Source organism: Pelodiscus sinensis, chromosome 17, assembly GCF_049634645.1.
Source record: "Pelodiscus sinensis isolate JC-2024 chromosome 17, ASM4963464v1, whole genome shotgun sequence".
Lineage (NCBI taxonomy): Eukaryota > Metazoa > Chordata > Testudines > Trionychidae > Pelodiscus > Pelodiscus sinensis.
In genome coordinates, this window is record NC_134727.1 from 8,528,993 (window position 1) to 8,551,449 (window position 22,457).

The window sequence follows — 22,457 nt, forward strand, 5'->3', positions numbered from 1 at the left end:
GCCCCAAGTCACTAAACTAGAACTAACCAGGGACGGGATTTATAAAAGAAAAGAAGTAGGTAAAAACAAAACCGCATTTCCGGTTTGTCGAGCAAATAGTGTGGATTCAATTCCATTCTCTTCCACTTAACATTTATACTGCATCTGTTGGAGTTGGGATTTGTTTTCAATGCCTTTGGTGAGTCCAGTTTTGGGATGAAAGGTGTTTTGGGAGGAAATATAACCAGTGGTAGGGCACAGCCAGATTGGGGGTTTACCTTTACTCCTGTTCTCTGCACTCCTATTCCAATACAAAGCAAATTTAGCATGAAAGTCTATAGAATGCAGAATCTCAGCTTGTAAAGAAAACAGTAGAAGGCTACTAGTTGGCTCATTTGGAACTCACTTTCTGGCCAGCTAATCAGAGAAAGAGTCTAGACAGCTTTGGGGCTTTATGTAAGTCCCTCACCCCACTCCTATCATGTTTTGCTTTGCATCTGATTATTTGATTTCATCTTGTCCTTTTTGTTTTTCCTCTCTGAAATGCCAGCACTTATGTACTTCGGCAATAAGAGTGACAGAAAATAGTAAAATAATTACGAAAGGGTATGGAAAAATAAGGGGTAAATTATGGCTCCAAGAATCAGTTAAATACTCGGGTATATAGTCTAGAACAAGGCTACACAACATACACTCCATGAGCCTCATGTGGCCCGTGGCCCATTTGTTTGCAGCCCATCGTGTGGTTTGGGTTTACGCGGGGCTCAACACGTAGCCCGCGGGTGGGAGCCAAAACATAAAAGTAGTCAATATAATGGTCTTCTGTTGTTATGCATTTTAGTAGTTAAATTTCTGGACTGTCATTGCTCATTAAAAGTGCTGTCATATCGGTGGAAATCGGGTAAATATTGAATTTTATTAATATCAGCAGAACTGACTTAAATGGGCCCTGTAAGTTGTGTAGCCTTGCCTTAATCTTTGTACTCATGCCTGTCTGGGTGAAAGAAGCTATTTGCATATATTTGCATATATATGCATGTATATGCAACCACACTTAAGTTGTGGCCCTCGGCATGTGCTGTGAGTATCACTGTGGCCCCCGGGGCTTCCAAAGGTGAGTAGCCCTGATCTAGAATATAGTGAGTAAGTTGTGATTAAGGGAAGTGTTATGTTCGCATAATGTGTCTAGGAGGCTAGGAATGGTGGTGGACATGGGAGCTGACTGTAAAGCAGCACTTTCTACTGCTAAGGGCAATATTTAGTGTGCTTTGCTTGGCTCTCCTCTCCCCTCCTGGGAGATGATCCCTGTGCCAGGAATGCAGTATAGCTAGCAGTGCTAAATAGCCTGCCACCAAGCACAGAGTTCAGGGAGTATAAGCACTGTGCTGCCTTTTGCATGGGTGAAAAAGACAAAAGGAGCTGTCTGTATTATTTCCTCCATTTTGCTTGCTAACTCAGGGACAGGCACAATTTTAAGAAAAGCTCTGGCAGGATTGGACGTACAAAGCAGTGTTAGACATCTGCAGGCAATATGACAAAAAAGAAGACTAAATGCAAGACTGCAGATCAAGGTAAGAACACTCTAGAGCATTTAACGAAGAGAGCCAAAACAGTGGTAGAAAAAATGTGAAGAGCCACACCAAAATTGTAAGAAAAAAAAAAAAAGGAGGGCTGTATCAGGCCATATCAGTCTCCTTGGGCACCATTTTGAATTGCCAACCCGGTGAGCACAGGAATGACTTTACGAGCCACACTTTTTTGGGGAAAGAGCCGCATGCAGCTCGCGAGCCACTGGTTGGCCATGGCTGCTCTAGAGGGAGGGTAGAGAAGAGACGATATTGGGGAGACTGACCCTGGGAGGGGGAGAGAACCTCTGGCCTCTGGAAAAAATAAGTGCTGTTCTCAGCTCAGAGTGATAGAGAATTCTCACTTAGACTACATCTACACTGCAAGGCTATTTTGGGATAGCGGAGTATCCTGAAATCCCTCTCCCACGTCTTCAAAGCAAGCCCGTTATTTCGGGTTCATTATTCAAACGTCCCTGTGAACCTCATTCTATGAGGAGGGATGTTTTGTAATAGTGCTTGATTTCAAAATTTGGTGCCATGTAGATAGCACTAAATGACAAAGTAAGTTATTTCAAAATAGCATTGAAATAAGATACACATTTTGAGTTACGCAAATTGCGTATCTTATTTCGAGTTACAGTGCAGTGTAGATGCACCCTTACAGGACTGTGTGATACCAAGGATTTTAGGATTTAGTGGCTTGTCAGAAGGCATGATGGACCTCAAAGGCAACTTGACCCTCATTGCTTCCCTGATCCCCGCCAACTATACTGGGACACTTCCAGGCTACAGAGAGCAGAGTCCAATAAAAATATATCCACTTTCTCACTCAGACGTTAGTGGGGATTTAACATTTGAGAACACTCTTCATACAACATTTGCTACTTATTTGTTCAGGATTTCATGGGCACCAAATAATGATCATAATAAAAATATCTCACCAGAAGCAACAAACCAGCACAAAAGTGACTAAAGTAACCTGGAGGTTAAAGAGCTGCTAGAGTATTTTGTACTTATGCAAGGGTTTGCCTTTTTAAAGCACTTTACAAAATTATCCTCACTGTCTTCCTGTGTGGTGCACGTACATTATTAGCCTTTTCTGACAAACAGGGAAACTACGCTATGGTCAGCACTTTCAAACGTAGGTGCCTAAAACCTCAGGAGTTCATAAAATGCTAGGAGTTTACGAAGAGCACAATTCCCACTGTGCAGAAACCATTCACATTTTTGTAGTACCACAAGGCAAAGGAAGACAGACAAGAACATTGTTCTAGCTATTGCTGCACAATGTTTTGGAGTCCCTGGGAGCAAGCCTCCGAGTTAGGTCAACAGACTTGCGCCAGCGGGGCTTGTGCTAGTGCTCGAAACAGAGGAATGCAGGCAGAGCTGCAGCTTGGGGTCTGGAGCCAATAGAGCAGGATGGGGTGCACAGCCTGTGCTCCAGGATATGGTAACTTCAAAGCACTGCCTACACAACTAATTGGATAGCATAAGAATGAATCCCGCTTCCCTAAGTCTGGTCTGGAGCTAACGCCAAAAGACTATCGAAATAACCAAAGCAAGTCAGCAACAAGGCTGAGAACAGAAACCAGAAGTCTTGACTCCCAGTTCCCTGATATAACCACCAAACAATCTCACTACAGTGACTAATGGGTTTCACTGTTTGTTTCAGAGAATACCTTATTGTGTGAAATCTACATCTAGAAAATGAGAGGAGGTTGTAGTATTTTGACAAGGCTACCTTTGCTTCTCTCATATTGAGAACTAGTTGCTTTGGAGAAAGAGGTGTGAGTTCTGCCTTCCACTACACAGTTCATGTAGACTGTATTGATACACTATAGCCACTGAAGAATTTAGAAGGATTGTAATTATCAGAAGTTTAAAAAATTGAAGAGGAAAGAAATCTTTGAATGGGCTCACATATAGGACAACTGCTCACGGAACAGAGGAAGTCCAAATGAAAAATGAATTTAAAAATGTATCCTGCTATCCCTGAAACGTTTCTTAACCCTAAATTTCTTAAATTAAGTCCACAGTAGTTGTATGTATTTTTTGGATGGTATGTTTTAAGTCTCGGCTTGAGAAAGCCCTGGCTGGGTTGATTTAGTTGGGATTGGTCCTGCCTTGGGTAGGGGGCTGGCCTCCTGAGACCTCTTCCAGCTCTATGATTCTATGATTATTTAATTCAATGTATAAATCTTGAATAACTATATAATTCCTCCCAAAAGATGCTTAATAACTATTAAACTACTCAGGGCTTGTTTAAGACAAGGATTAGATTTAAAAGTGGCTACTATGAGTGTTTTAATGGAGTTCACTTTTTCTTTTTTTTTTTTTTAGAAACCTAAATTACTACAATTGAAAAGGATTTAAAAAGAGAGTTGGTCTATTTATCAGACTTCTTCCTTTAGAAATCAAACCAAACCCCTACGTTTGAAATATGTTTGACAAAACAATCTGAGCACCAATGCCTCTCTGGACAGGATCAGAGTAAACACCTGATTAAGCACATGTCTGGGCTTGAGCCATGACTACTCAGGATAAAAACAGAAGTATGTCCCTGGACTACTTCTGAAGTCTGTAGCAAAACACTTAGGGTATGTCTACACTACCCCGCTAGTTTGAACTAGCGGGGTAATGTAGGCATACCGCACTTGCAAATGAAGCCTGGGATTTGAATTTCCCGGGCTTCATTTGCATAAACGGGGAGCCGCCATTTTTAAAACCCCGCTGGTTCGAACCCCGTGCAGCGCGGCTACACGGGGCACGAACTAGGTAGTTCGAACTAGGCTTCCTAGTTCGAACTACCATTACTCCTCATTTCACTTCCTAATCCGAACTATCTAGTCCGTGCCGCGTGTAGCCGCGCGGCACGGGGTTCGCACTAGCCGGCTTTTAAAAATGGCGGCGCTGGCTTTATGCTAATGAAGCCCGGGAAATTCAAATCCCGGGCTTCATTAGCAAGTTCGGTATGCATACATTACCCCCCTAGTTTAAACTAGGGGGGTAGTGTAGACATACCCTATGAGACAGGGACCAATATGCAACTTCTGGGAATAACCCATATCATGGACAACTGAATTTAGCCTGTAAAAATTTAGGGAAACATCAGGTGCAATCTTCCGTAGTTTGATTTTTCTCATTCTTGGAAATAATTTGGAGCTCATGTTATGACTTAAATAGATTATAAAACAAAGGGACAAATTCTGGTCCTAATGGAGCCATTGGCAAAACTCCTACTGACATCACTGCGATACAGATTTTGCCCAACAATTTTAGATATGATAAGGAAATCCAGCCTAGGTAAGGAAGTGGGGCTAGCTAATAGCCATTCTACACTGAGCCAGATGCATTATAGTTTAATATCTTTCTCAGGAGCAGCTGGATCAGAGTTGTCCCTACAGAATAGCAAAAAGGGGTGACTGCTCTCGGCCATGCACTTTGGTGGGCCCTGTGGGCCTGTGCAATTGGCCTCAGAAGTAACAGATCAGTCTTCCTCACTTCCGCTTCAGGCCCTGCACCATCTTAGGGACTGCTTTGAGCTGGAAATACCTAATTTTAGAAGTTAAGCAAACTAAAAAAAAACAATGAGGAGTCTTGTGGCACCTTAACGACGAATAGATTTATTGGGGCATAAGCTTTTGTGAGTAAAAACCACTTTGTCAGATGCACTGGAGTGGAAATTAAAGAGGCAGGGAGATCTAGCTAGCTAGTTAGCTAGACAGATAGATTGAAGTGGATGGATTTTGAGTATCTACTCAAGCCTTTGAAGGAAAATTCCTCTAGAATTTAATAAAGATGAAACCATTTGAGAACAAAGATCATCTATTGCTCAAGGTACTGTACTGGGACTCAGAAGTTCTAGGTTTAATTCCTGGTTCTGCCATTAACTCCCATGGGACATTGGATAGGTCATGTAGTGTACATTTTCAAATAGCCTTTCCGAAGTGCTCAGTTCCCATTTAGGCACCTAAGTGAAATAGCCAGAATTTCAAAACTGCTCAGTAGAAAGCAGATACTCAGTTCTGAGTCAATTTTAAAATTTAGCACAACTCTTCAGAAAATTCTAGCTTCTGTTGTGGGTGTTGAGTCCTGATAATTATAACCCCAGTCTTACTAGCCCTGGGTTGCCCACCTGCTGCCTTTCTTATCTATATGGACTATAATCTCATTGTGGCAGGGACTGATTGACTCTTGCTGTCTCAGTGCCTACTCCAACAGTGCCGGGATCTCGGCTGGAACTTTTACAACATTACTACTGCTACTACCACAGAAATGTAATATATTGTTCTATAGAATTTACTCACATACACACAGAATGTAATAGATAGTCTTATATCATTAAAAGTTTAACTTTCCTATACAATTTTATATACAGGGAATAATTATTAAATTCTATAAGATGATGAAAAACACACAGAAAAGTTTTAATTTTTACTATATTCTATAGGATTTTTCTATATGGGCTAGGTTGTGTTTGAGAACACAGAAACAGATTCTTCCTCCCTAAAACTACACTCTGCATGTTTCCATCATCTTATAGTAGATGACATAGGGTCTTATAATCAATTACAAGTGGTGACAAATGGAACAGATGAAGAGAACACAATGTTAGAAAATATTTGTATAGCTTGAGTGTGCATGGGAGTGTTCAGAGGCCAGATGGTCTGCAAAGTTTTCATAAATCTCACAGTCCCCATATTTAGATGCACCCTTTCCCCTTTGGCTCTGAGTAAGATGAACTAACAATCTCACTTCTCGCTAGTGATGATTAATGTTATATTCCTGTCATTTGGCATATGCATTTTATATATTCTTTGCCTTTAATTGGCTAGTATCAGCTCTTTGTGAGCAAAGTCTTTGAGGTTTGTAGTTCTTAAATTGGGGCACTCAGCTGAATGGTTTTTCTTCCTGCATGTCTGTTTTACAGACGCAAAATACTCTAGGCTAAAAAAGTAAATAAACAAAGACAGTGAAATCATCCTCCCCACTAGTTAAAAAAAAATTCCATTATCATCCCTATTGCTTTCAAAAATCCCTTTTGGTTTGGAGAGAATTCAGTGATATACTCATTCCCAATTTTGCATTGACAATTATCAATGTTGGCATAAAATTGAGTTTATTTTTTAATTTACTGTGTTATGCCATGCACTAGTAGTACATAAAGTGGGTATGTTTAGCTGTATGACCATATGGCAAGAGCTATTTACAAGAGGTAGCCCTGAATTGTAAAGTTTTGCAGTCTTCCGATCCATGAGGTTGATTTGGCCTTTACAGAGTAAGGAAACAGCTACCAAGTTGAGATTCAGACCCCAACTTTGATAACAATATTTGCGTGTGTCCATATCTGGGTATGTGAGTACAGAATTTGTCCTACTGGCTAGGGCTTCAAAAGAGGTTTTCACATTGAGAGTTGAGCGATTTTGAAAATCTTTCCCCAGCACTGATCACTTGCAAATCTGATCCTGAACTCTACAGAAAATGTGGACCGCAGGGATTATAAATGCTGTTGATTTTTGGATTTGGGGTTTTTAAACAATTTCTGTAAACTTTAAATATTATATAAGAATAGGACATTCACCTTAAAAATAATTTCATTGCGGAAGCAATGCTCCAACAAATAGTCTCCCTGAAGTCTGGGGAAATACAACCAAAACATTCTCTGCGACTACTGCTCTAGAATAAAGGCGCCATCAGTACACAACAGATGTGCTCTTTAAAATAAATGAGGTCCAACCAAAAGTAGTGAACTGAAGAAAAGAAGCTGCATGAAATATTTGGTTTTGAGGAATGTCAGAAGAAAAGGAGGGAGTTGAAAAGATTCTATGGCTGGTATATGAAAGGAGTCTAGGAAAACTACACAGCTTTTGAGGAAACTTGTTTGTTTAGAATATCTGCTACAGTACAAATTGTAGTATTTTACAGGTGGTAGAGGTCCTTTCTCCCCTTTCCCGAGCATGACTCAATGTATTTGTCAGGAGACTAGACAGCCACGTTGTACCACTTTTAGGATCTTTTCTGGTCTTGTCTCCATCACTCTACAATGCAAGTTTCCAGAAAACTAGATGTACTGCAGTCCTCCTTGAAAACCATTTTGGACCAAATCCTGAAGTCCATTATCATAATTTATTTAATATTGGTTTGCCTTGGTAAGGACACAGTGAAAACTGAATAAAAACCTCAGGATGTATATATAGACAGATTTGTTCAGCACAACAGATCCAGTCCTTTAAAGCTTTGACTGTGGACAGTGAAACACGATGCAGTGAGCTATGATAACGTCTTGCGGTTTTTTTACATTTAAGGGCTTCTGGTACAAAGGTGAATAAATGTTGTTAAATGTGCTGCTAAATCTGCTGCTACGCTTCTGCACATACACATAGTATGTGATTTTACAATTCACCAGGTGGTCTAAATTTGCCAATCTGAGGGCAGGATTGAGTTCTAAGATTCGAGGCCACATCTATCACTGACATAAACTCCACTGGCTGCAGTGGGGTTTATACCAAGGTGCAATGTGGTCCTCTGTCTTCAAAAGGAGCCTTTCAGGTCACACCTTCTTTCCACAAGGATACCGCTTTTCTTTCCACAAGGATACCATCTAATTTGTTTCAAAGGAAATGTAACAACGGTACTGACAGTAGTATGAGAGAAGGCCTTTCTGTAAAAACGTGACTCATGACGAAAGTGCATATAACCCTCTGTTCTGTAGGGACTGGGAACTGGAAGACTTTTGCTCACCTCCCTCATTATCCTTGTTATCAGCACAGGAGGTTTCCATGGCAACATTGCATCCAGGCCCTCTCCAGCCGGTCTGGCAGACACACTGCCAGCTGTTCTGACCGAGCGTGCATCTCCCATTGCCATTGCACAAATCAGGGCAGCCATCTGGTTGAAGAAATGAAGAAGATAAGTACTAGAAATACTAATTCACATTAAGATTCTACGCTCCAGGCAGGTGAAACAATACCACTGTGCACACAAAAAAGCAGCTTCAGCTAGTGGTATAAATACATTCCCTCACTGACGCTGGGTGGGGAGATGCATGGTAGGGAAGAAATTCATATTTAGCTCACACCTTTCTAAAAAGTGTGAATTCAAATGTCACATTTAAATGATATGTAACTGGATCCCCCAAAACTTTTAAGATCTTGGGTTCATTTTTGTTATGGACAGAACTGACAGTCTGCTGACACTGGATCAAATCCTCATTTTATGCCCATTTTTCTATAAAATAACTTTCTCCGCCCATCTATAGCTATATAGCAGAATATTTGTAAGCAAAGGTGGCATCATCCATTATAGTGTATCATAAAATCCTACAGAGATTTTTCTAACATAAACCTGGAATATAAAGAACCTCCAGCAAACCTCTTAAAAAACCCTCTCTTGTTAAATGTCAAGTTTAAATGCATATCTTTAAAAGACTTCGATTTTTATTACAAGGCCTATTTCTGTCAAGATTTTCCTGAAAGACACGTTAGCAGGGATATCCCACAAATGATACACTATGTGACTGTCCTACCTTTATTTATTGTCAGTAAATTGAATTGGGATTGAAATAGTCTACCTGGTGCGGGTGTGCACCAACCAAAATTCATGGATGATAGGACATCTTAACTTGTCAATCTACTTCTTGTAGGTGAAACTGTATCAGCAGGTGGAACTATACCTGGTTTCAATTCATACTGAAAACAGAAAGAAGGAATCAAAGGGTAGCAATGGAGAGGGAAGAAGAAGTAGAAGAGAGGGTGAAAGGATTTGGGGCCTGGTACACATATGATGGCAATAGTTTTTCACTACACTATCTACTCCACTATCTACTTCACTCCATTTCAGAAGGGTGAGGAGTCAGACAACAAACCTCTCTCTCACATTGCATACAGACTGAAGCGAGTGTCATACATAGGAGAGAGAAGACAAAATTGCAACAACTGGAAATAGAAAAAGTGATCTGATCTACTGGATCATTGTGTTTCAAACCCTCTCTCTAGAGTTTGAAATCCAATCTCCTAATCATGCTGTCTACATAATTGTACCTGAACACTGAATAACTGCTCCTGGTATGTAATGTTATGCTTCAGGAATGAGGCACCGAGCTTTCCTCTAGATACAGTTTTGTAGACAAGGCTATGTACATCACGGGACTCTCGCACCTTCCTCTGAAGAATCTCATACTAGCCATTAGTGGAGGAAGGATTTGATTTATCAATGGTTTGATCTGGCAGAGCAAATCATGCTTCTCTGTTAATGTTAATTCTCCATAGCAACAGTCCAAATAATCCGAGGAGACACTGTGATCTCAGAAGAACCTTCTGAACTCATCCATGGAATGCACTGGAGAAGATTTCCCTACCCTGGATAGCTGCAGGCTAATAGATTGTTTCTTGTGGCAAACTCTATTCTCACGCTCGAAGGCAGCCTTGATCTCTGGCCTGTGGCAGCACTCTTGAATCTTCCTGGGAGAATATATGTGGAGCAGCATGTGTTAGGTCTCTCTGTATTTGCCACTTTGCCCCAAGCTCTGACTGTTAATAAATGGATTAATCCACTGCCATGTCCAAATTAGTACAATGGCACCGTGAAATTGACTATTCAGCACAGCATGGCTGTTCCTTGTATTAGAAAACAGTGAGGGACTGACATGCCACTATTCATCTTTAGATCTGCATGTTTTTATAAGCTGCTTTTTCATATTGTTTCATATGAACAGAGAGCTTGTAAAATGTTCTGGCTTGAGAGCTCTGGACACTAAAGACCTATGTTTATCTGTAGACCAGATCCATTTATAGGTGGTAGTAGTCAAAGCTTCTACATATTGTCCTGCTGCTGTGCCAATAAGAAATGTAAACTATGGTACATTTTTTGATGTGGTTCCCATCTTTTGTGGCTCAGACCATTAAACATGTTCTATGTAGACAATCAGCAGATACTACGAAACCCTATGAATTTTCTTTCAGTGCTGCTACTGTGTATTTAAACTACTCAAAGCTCCCTTTACTTGAAAGAAAGGTTATTTTTGCATTACAGATCTTAGCAGCAACATGTGGCCAGCATACTGCACTATCTGAAATATTTTGAAGGCACTTCATTTTATCTGTGTCTTGTCATGTTGTTGGAGTGACTAAAATGATAATGCATCAAGGGAGGCATCATGCTGCAGGACAAATGATTTGTTTTATATGTAAAATGAACATTAATTGTGAATATACACTCAGAGTTTGCTTTTTGTGGGGGAACCAGAGAGAGAGAGATAAACAGATCACAGTAGCAGGTTTGTTCCACAATATATGAGCAAGACGAAAACATGAACAGTGGGGAGCCAGCAAAATCTCTGAAAAGTTTTAGGTGCAGCTGGGAATTAATGGACATGACTCTGCTTTTAGCTTGAAGAGTGAAGAAAGCAATACTAGTGCGGGCATGATGTTGCTAGGAAACACTATGCCACCACTGTAGAGTTCATTCAATTTGTGGCCTTCCAAAGAAAGACTTTGTGTTCCAGTAACGTAAAAAACAGCTTCCATTTAAAAAAAAGAAAAAAGAAAAAAAGCTAGCACATAATTAGGCCACAATGAGATCTAATTGTTTTTGGCGATGATTTTTTTCTTTTAAAAGCTGTTAAAATGATGGATGTATTTAGCTACAAAAAAGGGCTGTAAGTGAATAGACAGGTAGTGGCTACCTTGGATTTTTACTAAAATGGACAAAAAGGCACTTAAAAAAATTATCCCCAAATAAATGGTTACATGACAGGAGAGCCATTATGGTCTGTTAGGCAAAAAAGTGGTTCTAAGAGCCTGTTTACACAATAGACCAAAACATCTCCATTATGAGCTACAGAGTAAATAATAAGCTTTCTTTAAAAAAAAAAAAAAGTCTAAACTGTATTTGTGCGACAAACTTTTACTTGGGTCTAAAATACCTGTTTTTAAAAACCTTCCTATTTGTGCATTTGCACAATGATTGAAGCTGATATGCTCATCGTGTCTATGCTGCGATCAGACTGCAGCACTTGTAGCTGTACTCATGCTAGCTTTGATCTAGCTAGCTCCAGTAACCCTAGCAGCAGGGTAGCCATGGCAGCACGGGTTAGCCGCTGAAGTAGACGGTCAAGGTCTTAGATTCAGCTGAACAGCCAGTGCTGCTGAGGCTCTTGTTATTTGAGCTAGCTGGACCAATGCAAGACTGGGGGATGTCCATGGATGCTGCAGTCATGGCCTCAGTGCCTGAACATGGCTAGCAGGGCTTGAGGCTTTTTGTCAAACCACCTTTACGAATGGAAATCAAGCCCTGCCAAGTTCAGTAATGTTAAGACTCTGTCACAAAGCAAGGTCCCAAGCTCACAAACACTCATGACAGGTGAGAGGACTTTCTTCAGCGTGAAGACTTGTGGAAGTAAACTCTGTTCCCAGCGCCAAGGGAGATTCTGCCACTCTCACAGAGAGTCATATGGGGTCGGCAACCTTTCTGAAGTGGCGTGCCAAGGTTTAACCCTCCTGCCCTGGGTTGTGCCGCTCTCCCGGGAGAGGCTCTCTCCACTGAGCGCCCTGGTTGATCTCCTTCCAGCTTTTCCTATGGGGAGGGAAGGAGCAGCGCATGCCTGCTTCCTTGGAAGCCAGATGTGGTTGGAGCCTCGGGTCTCCCCTGCCCCCCCATGGGAAGCTGGTGCTGGCTCCAACCATGTGGGGGTAGATAGCCAGCATGGGCTGGGATCAGGGTGGCTGCGAGGGGGGGGGGGGGACGAGTTTTCAGGAAAATGGGCAGGGGGGTGATCCCGAGGTCCCCAGCCCTGATGGGGGGGTGGAGTCCATGGCATCCTCACCTTCCTGCCAGGAACTCAGGCACCCAGGGACCAATGCAGCTTTGGAGCAGGAACCCCCCCCCCCCCCATTTTCCTCTCTCTTCAGCTGCCCCTGCCACCATCCAGCCCTGGACCTCAGGCAGCACTCATCTTCACTTATGCCCCAGAGAGAGCTTCCCTCTTCCCCACACCTGTTGCACCCCAGCCCGGCTCCAGCCTGCCCCTGGAGCAGCCCCGGTCCACCATGAGGTCTGGCTGCCCCTGGAGCAGCCTCCGTCCCTGGAGCAGTCCCACTTCACCACACGGCCTGGCCATCCCCAGACCAGCCCCGACCCCCAAAGCAGCTGCTGGCCACGCAGCCCCGTTGGTTGTGGTGAGGCTGCCCTAGTAGGGACAGCCTCATCATGACCTGGCTCCAGCTGTGGCACAAGGGGCAGCCACCAGCCATGCAGCTGCTCTAGCCAAGCTGTGTGCCACTCAAAATTGGCTCACATGCCACTTATGACACGTGTGCCGTACACTGTCGACCTCTGGAGTAATACATAACTCCCTGTGTAGTCTGAGTAGTCTTCATGAAATTAGTGAGGCTACCGAAAGATTAAGATGCCTCTTGACAAGAGTAAGGATAACAGAATCCAGCCCTCAGAGCGAATTCACAGCTACATGGGAACTGAAGAGTCATAGTACAGAGAAAGGGCTTGTCATGTTGAGAAGGCAGGTATAGATACTTCTACTGTGGAGAGTTTTTCTCTTATCTTTTCTATTTAATGGGAAATGTTGGAAAAGTAAGCTAAAAAACTCAGGATATAGTGCCTGTTGGAAGTGTCAGGTTGACAACCTTGGAAACTAACAACCAATTTAGCCACACAACAGGCACAGCATTGGCAACAGCTGTGCAAGTTTCCCACACTTCTCCAGCAACGCACCTCAATATGACTCAGAGAGAGTGCCTCTTGGGGAGAGAAGAGAACTCAGAGTCATGACCGGTCAGCCCCTGGCTTGCCTACAGGAACTTTAAAGTGGATAAGTGTGTGCACTCAGGATAAATGTCTTCAGATGTTGATTATTAGAATCTGATACAAAATCTGTGCTCTGCCAGGCTGAGACTCTGTAATGTTTTATAAGTTCCTCAGTGAAAAAACCTGTATAATCTTATCATGTCAGTATTGTGAGACTGTCCCTCACTGTCTATTTTCACTTTCTTTCTATCTTAGGGCTTCCCATAGCAACCACCACCAAAGTCTCTAAGGCACTTCCAAAGTACATTAGATGGGCACAACAAGCTCCTTAGTGGAGTTCATTGAGTCCTCTGCTCTTTACTGCTTAGACAAGGATCAGCTATACTTAGCTTGTTCATAATCTAAAAGGCCATTTTTTGACAAAAATATTTGTGCCACATCTACATTGGCAACAGTATCAGATCATGGAATCCAGTGGGAATTGGCTGGTACAATCTTGTAACTACAGCATCAATCAGTAATTCAATAAATACTTTACATCTCTGTCATTGTCCGGGGACATTATATTCCTTGGATACTAATATATATTGCTTGGTATTGAATTAGAATTGCTTCAGTCACACTTCCCAGGCCATATTCAACACAAATATAACCACAGCACTTCAAACAAGAGAAACCTTGGTGATATACACTATACATGGAATCAGGCACAAAACATGATCAGCTCGTTACTTAAGATAAATACAAAACAATATACAGAACCTTTCATGTCAAAATAATGTGAACTCTTGGTTACATATTTGTATGGCACCTACTACTATAGGGCCCTTGTCTATAACTGGGGCCTGTAAGTGCAACTGCAATACAAATACAACAAACAATACAATTATCATGACTAATATATGTCAGATGAGACAAAAGTAGATGAAAATATATCATTAATTAAACTATGGCTAATGTCATAATTTACATTTCCTATATTCCCAGTGAATGCAATTCAACCCTGTGTGGAGGGCCAGTGCAAAATATATGCAGCACTTAAGCTTATTTTGAAGACTAATACAGGACGTAAACAACACAGTGACCCTGCATACAGGTGAAATTCTTCTAGATTGCACTGCAGAACCATAACAACCAGTGAACAAAATTATCCCTGTTATTATGTGCTTATTTTCAAGTCATAACTACAGAGAAAACCATGTTCTGGATAAATTATCATCAGTGATTCAGTGCCATTTAAACTAAGCAGTGATGGTGCTCAGTACATTTATTTGCTATATATAGCCACTCCAGGGAAAACGTCAACCTAGTTTTAGATGAATGTCTGCCAAAAAAAAAACCTTTCAGCTGAGTGATAGTACGGAATGTGCACAAGTACACACACAAATGAATATAACAGTTATCCTTGGCATACACTTGTTTTAAACTTAGTGAAACTGAAAATAGTCTTTTAAAAATAGTTTGTCACACTCTGGATGGAAGGTCAAAGTCCAAATTCAGCTGAATGCTTCACTAGGATTTTCTATCTGAGCCTTGGTTCCATCTATAATCAGTAGCACTCCGTTTTCTGATAGGGCCAGACACCTTGGAAGGGGAAGGAAGGAGAGTTGAGCCTCCACAGAAAATCAGAGTTTGAAAAACTCTCTCCAAATGGGCAAGACTCCACTGTCTGCTCTTTATCCAAGTTTCTAAATGTTTACAATAATATAAACGCATTTTCTTTTAAACAAGGGAAAAGGGTAAAGACGACAATTAGAAAGAGATACCATGGGACAAGCAGATTAATCTTTCTGTTTACCTCTCCAGGCACTTACATAGCACTCATCACCATACTATTAGCATGGCTTAGAGTGATCAATGGATTTGAATCTTCCCAGCATCCCTGTGAGGCAAAGGAGTGCTATACTGATTGTATCGAGGGAGAATTGAGGCCTAAGTGCATACAGCATATCTGTGGATAGAGCTGGGGATTGAATTTAGCTCGCCTGAGTCCTAGTTCAGTGCCTGGTCTACTAGACTATAAAATCATGGCTTCCTCCAGAGAATCAAAGAGATTTCTTTGCCCTTTCCCCATCTGAACACATGATGGTAAAGTCTTTATTTGGTCCATAAAATCACTTCAACGTGGGAGAAACCAATAAGGTCATCTGAGCCCTGACTGAAAATTCACTATAGTCAATGACAGTCTTTCCACTGACTTAATGACCTTTGGATCAGAAACTCAACCATTCCTCTTGCACTGTAGAATCTGGTTTTAAATCACTAATTTTAATCATTCACCATTTTCAGGATGAAATTATCCCTATTGCATTTAATTGCCAGTCTAATAGAGCTATAATATTGGGTGCAAACTTCCTTTTTTAAACACAGTTTGAGGAGTGAACAAAAATAAAAACAAAAAAACCCCAAACAACCACCACCAACTCTGAGGAACTTCCACCTTTTGTCTCTCTAAAAATTATGCTTAAAATCTCAACCAGAGTATAGTTGAAATAAACAGACTAGGTAATATGCAAACATGGTTTGGCAATGCTGAAGGAATGTATAGAAATGCCACAAAAGCAATCAAGGAAATAGTCTATTGCACTTGGCTTTTGGGTGATAATCAAATTGTTTTTGTACTTTGTGCTGTTTCCTTCAGTGAGCAACTGATATCCCCAGTATTGTCTAGCAAATAATGCATTAGGTGCCAAGGAGTATGGAAATCAGAGCATGACTTTGATTTCTTATTTGTTATTTTTAACCATCCAATTCCTACACCCAATGTGCACAGTTAAAGACACCGAAGAGGCATAAAAATACAAATGACATAGTAGAGATGTAGGAACTGACCAGTTATTTAATGTATGATTGGTGTTTATCTTTTAACTAAACAGAAATCAGTTTACAACAATACATAACTAAATGCTTTTTAAAATCATACTGATATTGAAAAACTAATGAAGTCACTAAACAATTCTCCCATACATTGTACGAATAAAGAAATAGCTAAACTAAGCATAAGCAATACTGTACTAGTGAGTGAAAGTGAAACTGACTCAAAAGTAAAACTGGGGTTGGTCGGCTTTCATTGCACAAGCTGAGAGAGACGCAAAGGTCAAACAAGAAGCATTAACAACCTTCAAAACGTAACACAAAAACAGCCATACTAGGATAGACAGATGGTCTATCTAGCCCAGTATCCTGTCTCTGACAGTGTTCAAATGCCAGATGTTTCCAGCAGTTGGAGATTTAGGGACACTCAGGCTACATCTACACTGCATAATTATTTTGGAATAAGCTATTCTGGAAGAAATATTTCAAAATAGTGTGTGTACATTACATAGAAGCCTGGAAATTAGTCCGAGGCAGGCTCCCCTAATATGGATGCGCTACCTTGATTTAGAGCCCCAGGAAGGACTGGGGCGTAATTACTTTGAATGGCCTGGGGGAGGAGCTATTTCAAAATATCAGTAGTGGAGTATCCACACTACTGCTATTCCGAAATAGCTATTTCAGAACGGGCGTTATTGCTTGTGAAATGAGGTTTACATAAGCCACTCATTTTGTCAAAATTAATTTGAAATAACGGGGCTAGCTGTATAGATCCTCGCATAGTTATTTTGGAATAATTCTGCTGTGTTCACATAAACTCAGAGCATGGAGAAGTGTCCCTGATCACTTGGCTGATAACCATTGATGGATCTATCTTTCACGAACTTATCCAATCTTGTTTTTTTGTACTAAGTTATACGTTAGACCTTTCTAACAACCCATGGCACAGCTTGACTATGCATTGTTCGAAGAATTAATCCCTTTTGTTTTAAAACTGCTATTAATTCCATTGGGTGACTCGCCTAGGTATTGTTCTAGTGAAGGGGTAAATAACAAATCCTCATTCACTTTTCAAGACTATTCATGGTTTTATAGACCCCTTGTCTCCTCTATGACATCTCTTTTCTAAGATGAACAGTCTCTGTCTTTTGATATGCCTGATAATTTTTGTTGTCCTTTTCTGCATCTTTTTCAATTCTTTTGGGAGATGGGGTGATCAGAACAGCACGCAGCATTGAAGGTGTTAGTATGCCATGGATTTTTATAGTGCCTGTCATGACCCTCCTCCATGAAAATTGACTTATGAATATGAAATGCATAATTTAAAAATGCTTCAGACAAAATACCTCATGTAATGTATCAATTTTAATGTTACAATTTTCTGATTAGTTGTGTAGATCCTATTTTTGTGCATGTATCATTCCTGTATGTGAAGTTAGAAATATGAAATGTGGATCTGTTTATAATTCTAAATGTGCTAATGAGGGCCATTACTGATGCTGCAGAAACTTAAAAGGCTCAATGATCAAATAAATAACATGTGAATAATCTTGTTTGTCCTGTAAACCCATACTGCGGCTGGTCCTGGAAAGACATGTAATCATGTCAGCTGGTACTGGAATCCATTTTAAACCTTGTATTTCTCCTTGGGGATGTGGGATGCTGGGCAAAGGATTCCCGTGCTGGGGGAAAGTCTATTAAGCAATGGGAAGCAGTCAGTCTTTGTCTTTAGCTTGCCTTTGAAATTGCATGGCCCACCTGAAGAGATACCTGAAGAACTCTGAAAATGCATAGACCCAAGAATAAAGTTCCACTCTGACTTGAAGCTTTTACCCGAGATATTATACCTTGTTGGGGTAAGAATTTACATGTAATAAGTTTCTTAGTAGATTAGAAGTAGCTGAGTGATTTTTGTTCATTTTAATTTAGTAAATTACTTTGATCTGTGTGTTTTCACTTGCAATCAATTAAATCCTACTTTCTATATTTAATAAAAATACTTTTGTTTATTATCAAGCCCAGTGTAAATAGTTGTTACCTGTGGTCAGGGGAAGCAACCACTGTGCATATCTCTCTTTCATTGACAAAGTGAGTGGATCTTATGAGCATTACCTGTGTACAAGTTTTACACAGGGTAAGATGGATTTATTTGGAGTTTGGGACCTTTTGAGGGTTGATTTCCCAGGTACTGAGACCTTATAGCTGAGCCCTTCCAGTGCTGAACTGATTCAGTATCTGTTTTGCTCTGCAAAGGGGACAGTAATTTCAATTCTAGGGGAGACCAAAGGACTAGCCCAGTAGGACAGGGTGGTGTACAGCCTGAGAGAGCAGGAAGGCAGGTATCAGTGGCATGATCAGCACATCCTGGGGACTACCCAAGGGGACTTCTGTGATTCAACTTGTCACAGTACATTATGATAGTTGCTGTTTTACTATATGCCCCCTTCCTAATTGCACCTTTTGGGTAGCTTTATTAACTCCACTGAACATGAGATGGATGGTTTTTAGAGAACTAGCCACAATGATACCAAGATCTCTTTCTTGAGTGGTAACAGACAATTTAGTTGGGATTTTTTCCATGTACGTTATTTTGCCCTTACTAACACTGAATTTCACCTGCCATTCTGTGGCTCAGTTACCCCGTTTAGTGAGATCTCTTTGTAACTCTCTGTGATCAGCTTTCGATCACACCATCTGCAAAATTTGCCACCTCACTGTCTACCCCATTTTCTAGAAAATTTCTGAACATACTGAACAGCATTATTTACCTCTCTCTATTGTGAAAACCGACCATTTATTCCCACCCTTTGTTTCCTGTTTTTAAACAGTTACTGATCTTTGAGAGAACATTCTCTCTTAACTGCATAATTTGCATAAGAGCCTTTAGTGAGGTACCTTATCAACAGCTTTCTGAAAGTCTAAGTATACTATACCTATTGGATCATTCTTGTCCACCTGTTTTTGAATGCCATCAAAGAACTCTAACAGATTAGTGAGGCATGATTTTCCTTTCGAAAAGCCATGTTGACTCTTCCTCAAAACGTAATGTGTTTATCCCTGTGCTTGATAATTTGTTCTTTATTAGTTATAAACAATTGTCCTGGTACTGAAGTCGGTATTACCAGTCTGTAATTGGTAGGATTGCCTCTAGAGCCCTTAAAAAAACCCCAGCATTACATTAGCTATTCCCAACCAACTGGAATAGAGGCTGATTTAAATAATAGGTTATATACCATAATTAGGAGTTCTGCATTTTTATATTTTAGTTCCTCCAGAACTCTTGGGTGAATACTATATGGCCCTAGTGACTTATTCCTGGTTAATTTATTAATTTGACTTAAAATCTTCTCTATTGATACCTTAATGTAGGATAGTTCCTCAGATTTGTAACTTAAAAAGAATGGCTTGACTGTGGGGCTCTCCTTTATAGTCTCTGCAGTGAAAACCAATGCAAAGGATGTATTTAGATTCTCCATAAAATCCTTATTTTCTATTAGCACCACAGTCATCCAGTGCGCTCACTGATTGGCAGATTTCCTGCTTTTGATATACTTAACTTTTTTTACTTTGCCTTTTTTTTGTCCTGCCTTATTGTGCTTTTATACTTGACTTGCCAGAGTTTATGCTCCTTTCTATTATCCTCACTAGGATTTGACTTCTGCTTCTTTAAAGGATGCCTTTTCACTCTAACCACCACTTTTACTCTGCTGTTCAGGCTTCGTGGCATTTTTTGGTCCTCTTACTAGTTAAGCCTCTATTATGGCATTTTTAAAAATTGTTAATGATTCCTCTCTACTCTAATACTCATAGTGCAAACAATTATAATGATAAGCTAATTTCCCTAAATTGCCTAGGGATGTACAGTGTGAGAGTTCTCATTTCATCCAATCTCTATCTCCTCCTCTATCTACTTATCTATGTAACTATCTAATCTATCTTTCTGCTTGCTTATGATATTTACAAGATATCAGTTGCCAACATTTCTAGGCACCAAATTAAAATACAAAAATGGAAGAGGAAAAGATGTGAAATTGTTTACTGGGGATTTATTAAATTCCCTGGCAGGGTGTCAAGTGTTGATATACAAGAAAGCAAGCCTTCATAGTAGCCGTTTGTTGGAATACTTAATTTGCTCTTAAAACTACCTTTCTGAAGTGAAGGAATACAAGAAGGGATATGAAAAAATGAAAGTAGGAGTGATCATGTCATAGCACAAAGCACATAGGTTAGAGATGGAAAAAATCTGGTAGGTCACGGAGTCCCTCTTCCTGCCAATCTGGGATTACTCCCAGGAATATAGTCTTAAGTGTTTTTTTAATTCTGGGTTAAAATTATTTAGGTCATTGGACTTTTATTACTCCCTGTGGAAAGATTCCCCTCCTCACCCCTAGCCTTCCTGGAGCACCACTGTAGTATGGCAATCAATGGCTGTTCAAATGGCTCTTTGGGGCTTTCTGGCATCAGGGCACAGGATAGGACAGCATGAAGGCTACTGTAAGTTGTGCTGGGAATGGATCTGGTTTTAGGTCAAGGACAGTAAAATGCAGCTTCACTAAACACAGCAGAGCTAAACCCTAGAATTGGGATCATTGTATATACACAGGAGGTAATAGCATTCACATATGCACATACTTTCTACACACTCTACAGCTGCTTGTGTTCTAAAAGAGTTGGTTGCATAGGGAGTGTAATGTGAAGAGAGGTATGTTTGGATAGGGGGAGCTGTAAGAAGTATGGGATAGACACTGAATCTTCCAGCCCCATTACTGAGGGAGAGGATGTCAAAGAAGCAAAGGAAAAGAGGTCTCCAGCTTGTGCCAAGAAAAGAACTTCCAGTAGAATGCTCAGCAAGATCCTGCTCACACATGGACCAGATCCTGAGATTGGACCAGATCAAAGTCTCTAGACTCACCTGTGTTTTGTGGGCCTGCTGGGGCAAGAGAATGGCCTGAATAAATTGAATGAGATGTACTTTTTGCTTTACTGCCCCTATAAAAGCTGTCAGCTGTTCTGACTGCAACATATATAGAACAGAAAATAAGTCAAATTCAACTATGGTGTATCTCCTCTGACATCAGTGGAGCTGCACCAAGGATGAATTGGATGAATAAGATGACATGGACTAGCGTGGAAAGATTTAGTAAGTGTGCTACTGGGTTTTCTCTGGAGTAACTCTACTTTTTTGTCAGTGTATGAGAGAGAGTCACATTCGCCATCACAATTTGTACTACTGGAAACATTAAATGAAACAGCCTGTTGTATTGATGTGCTTAGCATAGGCTAAGTGCCTGAATCTGGATAAATACAGATCTGCACTTTGTTAACTGACCACTTGGACATTACAAAATTTGTTTCCAGCACAGACTGTAGTATTGCTGCCAAATAATCTTCATGGTATCAGATAGGTCTTATTCTTTGTTCATACTCATAATGAGGATGTGCTCAAGAAATAAAGATCATAGTTTGTCATCTTCTCCATGTCACATACCCTAGGAGAAGTCAGTCCTTTAGAGGAATACATTCTGAACAATGCAAAATGCCATTCTGTTTCTTCTAGGTCATGCCATGGCTAAAGAGTTAACTGAATGATGCATTCAAGATGCTATCCAGCTGCTAACTCGCAGAGTTAACATCAAATCAAATCAGAGAATAGCAGACCCCCTGAAAAAGAAACGTATGACCGATTTTTCCAATAAAGCTGCAAAAATCAATAATTCTTATAGATGGAACTGCTATATTCCTAACAAACTCAGGCCTCATTCTCACAGCTGTGAATCTCCTCTAGAGAATCTATAACAAGCTGAAAAGAAGATTTTTGCCTTTCTGAAAATGGTCAATGAGACCAAGTTAATCAGCCCTCATAAGAATTTAGCTCTACTTATATTCTAGTTCTGCTATGAGCATCCTGTTATGGGACCACATAATAGGTCCGGATGCAGTTAGTTGGTGTATATAAGATTTTGGCAAGATGCTCTGCTCTTACAGGGTTTGAATAAGTTATAATGTACTGCTCTATGGATATCTGTAGGAATAATATTGCGTGCAGGGGCTATGGGGTAAAATATTGACCTCTCCTCCTCCTCCTCTCTTATGGTAAAAACGCACACAGAGCTGACAAACAGGACACACAGCACACAGGACAGTATGAAGCTATGCTCTATAGTGACTATGGCTGTGTGTAGGGAATTTTGGGAGTTTACAAAACTACTCAAACTCACTGTTCAAAACCCCTGCATAAGACGGGCAACTCCCATAGTCCCAAGAATGAAGCAGCTACAGAGCAGCTGCAAACTTGCTCTATGCCCTGGCAGTAATTTGGATAGAGATCCCATTCAC

The 22,457-nt window shown here is 40.6% G+C and overlaps 1 protein-coding gene across 5 annotated transcripts in view; it reads right to left on the reverse strand.

Annotated features, from left to right (window-relative positions):
• Positions 1-22,457, reverse strand: part of TENM2 (teneurin transmembrane protein 2) — a 1,107,817-nt gene that overhangs the window by 76,436 nt on the left and 1,008,924 nt on the right. For all 5 annotated transcript variants that reach the window (XM_075900181.1, XM_075900179.1, XM_075900180.1 and 2 more), the window contains one exon: positions 8,289-8,435. In XM_075900181.1, coding sequence (XP_075756296.1) covers positions 8,289-8,435 — 147 coding nt within the window. The remainder of the gene's footprint in view (positions 1-8,288; positions 8,436-22,457) is intronic.